General features: G+C 39.7%; 1 protein-coding gene across 1 annotated transcript in view; it reads right to left on the minus strand.

Moving 5' to 3' along the window:
* LOC109471758 (prolyl 4-hydroxylase subunit alpha-3-like) overlaps nucleotides 1-2,501 on the minus strand; it is an 11,690-nt gene that overhangs the window by 3,441 nt on the left and 5,748 nt on the right. The window contains exon 2 of the mRNA XM_019771114.1: nucleotides 1,746-1,802. Coding sequence (XP_019626673.1) covers nucleotides 1,746-1,784 — 39 coding nt within the window. The 5' untranslated portion in view covers nucleotides 1,785-1,802. The remainder of the gene's footprint in view (nucleotides 1-1,745; nucleotides 1,803-2,501) is intronic.

Here is a 2,501-nt window from a genome sequence, read left to right on the forward strand (position 1 = left end):
CCACTTTATACACTTTTCTGACAGACACCCACAGACCGTCCACCAATCGCCGTGAAGTACGTCACCTACTTCACATGTAAAGTACATGCAGACCAATCGACTACCCCGGATCCTCAGAACAAGTCACCAACGCTTGCCGTGCGGCCAATCAGCTACTACAGAGGTTGACGTTAACCACGCCCACGACAGGTTACCCAGGTAACCGGGTTCAAAAGTGCACACTGACCTTTATCTGACCTGTAATTTAGCTCATTAGCTACATTCCTGCATGCATCTGCATATCCTTAACATAAATCTGCATACTCGTTAACATAATGACGGTGACCTCTGACCTGCTCCGCCGTGCTCCGCCTGCTCCGCCTGAATAAATGATAGCAGCGTGTCGACTATATACTACTAATGTGTAATGAGCCCTGGAAGATTAGCCCTAACGGGCTTAAAGGGTATCGTAATAAACTGAAACTGAACTGATTTCAGAAGGTGACATATCCTGAGCATGTCGTTTTTATCCAGAAGAATGTATGTAATGTTACTGGTATTAATTTATGTAGAAGGAATAGCAAACAGTCAAAACTGAAGCTCCGAAGTCAAGACGACAAGAGCATCAGTCAACAAATTCATTTCTTGTGTTGGAATCAAGACATCATTCAGACATGTTCCTCTTCATAAGAGATTGAAGTACTACTAATTATCTTCGTCAGAAGGTTATGCGTTTAGTTAAACCACACAATGTATATGTTGCTGATTTTGTAATTGATTATTGCTTGAGGTGTGGTGCATTTGGTAGGGTAGGATGAGGTAGAAAAAGGGAAGGTCATTGTCAGTTTTAGGTACTCTAGCGGTTTTGTAAAGTACTGCAGCGGGTACATGGGTAGTAACTGTTTTTGGCGTATCTTGTTAGCATTGTTTATATGCTAAAGGGTATTGCACTTGTATGTAGTGTTATTCCCATCTGTTTTATACTTTTAATGAATGAATACTAATTTTAAAGTACAAGGTCTTTTAACTCACCGACCTTTAGTGTGCTTCCACATTCAATTCATTATTTCAGCAAAGGCTCAAAGTTGGTTAACGATGAGGTCTCTGAGACACATATTAATCCTTTTATGTATGCTTTATGCTACTATTTAGCTTATTGACCTTAAAAGATATTATCATTTTAGGGAACGTAAGTGCAATAATTGTTGGTTAGCAATGAGCTATATCAGTCTATGTCCCTCAGACGGTCCTCTGGTATATATTACAGTTTATCCCTCCATATTCTTGTGACTTTACCGCACTTGGATACGGAGGGCTAGTCAGTTTTCTGATAGTAAAAGCTTAACCTTAAGAATATATATATATATATTATAATAGAATATTTCAATAAGGCCACACCGACTCAATTTTATGGATGACATCCGCGCGCGCATTGATTTTTCGCCTGTTCTATTAAAAAAAAAGATCATGTCAACCGAGGCTCTGGCCTGGCTCTAGTCCTGGGTAGTCTATGGTATTTAGCGACAATACGTACAGTGCCGATTAATAAATTCCGCAAAAAGCCAGCATGTGCCGGCTTGTATACGTCGCTATGTACTGCCGCTAAACCTGATTTGTAATCCTGTGGTTAGTAGCTATAGCATTTTTATTTTTGGCCGGAATTTTTTTATTCACCCGCGCGCACTAGCTTGGGGATCTTCAGGGGATGTCATCCATAAGATTAAGTCAGTGTGGCCTAATATGATGTGGCAAATGCAAAATATTACATAAAAGAGGAATGTAACAATCCTCTGGCCGTTAGCCATCACTGTCGGCTGCTCAGCCTGGGGACATAAAACATAACAAGGAAGAAAGCAACTGTTAACTCGTGCACAGACAAAAGTTTAGTATATTTTGCATGTACAGAAAAGCATATATGTAAAAGGCCACATACTCGAGCTACGTTAGAAGACCCAACATTATTTCCCGATTACAAGTGTTTCATCGTATTTTAATTAGAAATATAGCAATATGGTTCATGTTTATGCTTTATTGATAGCTGTTTTTTGGCGACGCCTCAGGGGCGGAGCCCTTAGTATAGTACTGCGATTGAATTGCCAGGAATTCTAAATATTCCACGCACGCATTCCCTAGGGAATTCATTTTTGGCAACACCTTGCGGGTGAGGTCTTCCCTCCCAGCTCTTTAGCCGTTTTTCAATGACTTTGGAGCTTTTTCGACAGCTTGGTCAGGATCATTGTTTGGAATTGAACAAGGTCAGCATTTGAAGTCAGATGTTTCAAATGAGATGTCGTGATTGTCTGAATATAAACCAATATGTCACCGCGTTTGGTTGTTGTTTTTTTTTTTCTAGTAGTTTTCCTTCTCTTTATGAAAAGTATGTGTTTGGACATAAACCCAACGGATGAATTATAAAGTTCTTTTCAATGTTTCAAAGGAGATGTCGTGATTGTCTGAATATAAACCAATATGTCACCGCGTTTGGTTGTTGTTTTTTTCTAGTAGATTTCCTTCTCTTTATG

The sequence above is a fragment of the Branchiostoma belcheri genome, unplaced genomic scaffold (genome assembly GCF_001625305.1).
Source record: "Branchiostoma belcheri isolate BF01 breed outbred unplaced genomic scaffold, Haploidv18h27 scaffold258, whole genome shotgun sequence".
Classification (NCBI taxonomy): Eukaryota; Metazoa; Chordata; class Leptocardii; order Amphioxiformes; family Branchiostomatidae; genus Branchiostoma; species Branchiostoma belcheri.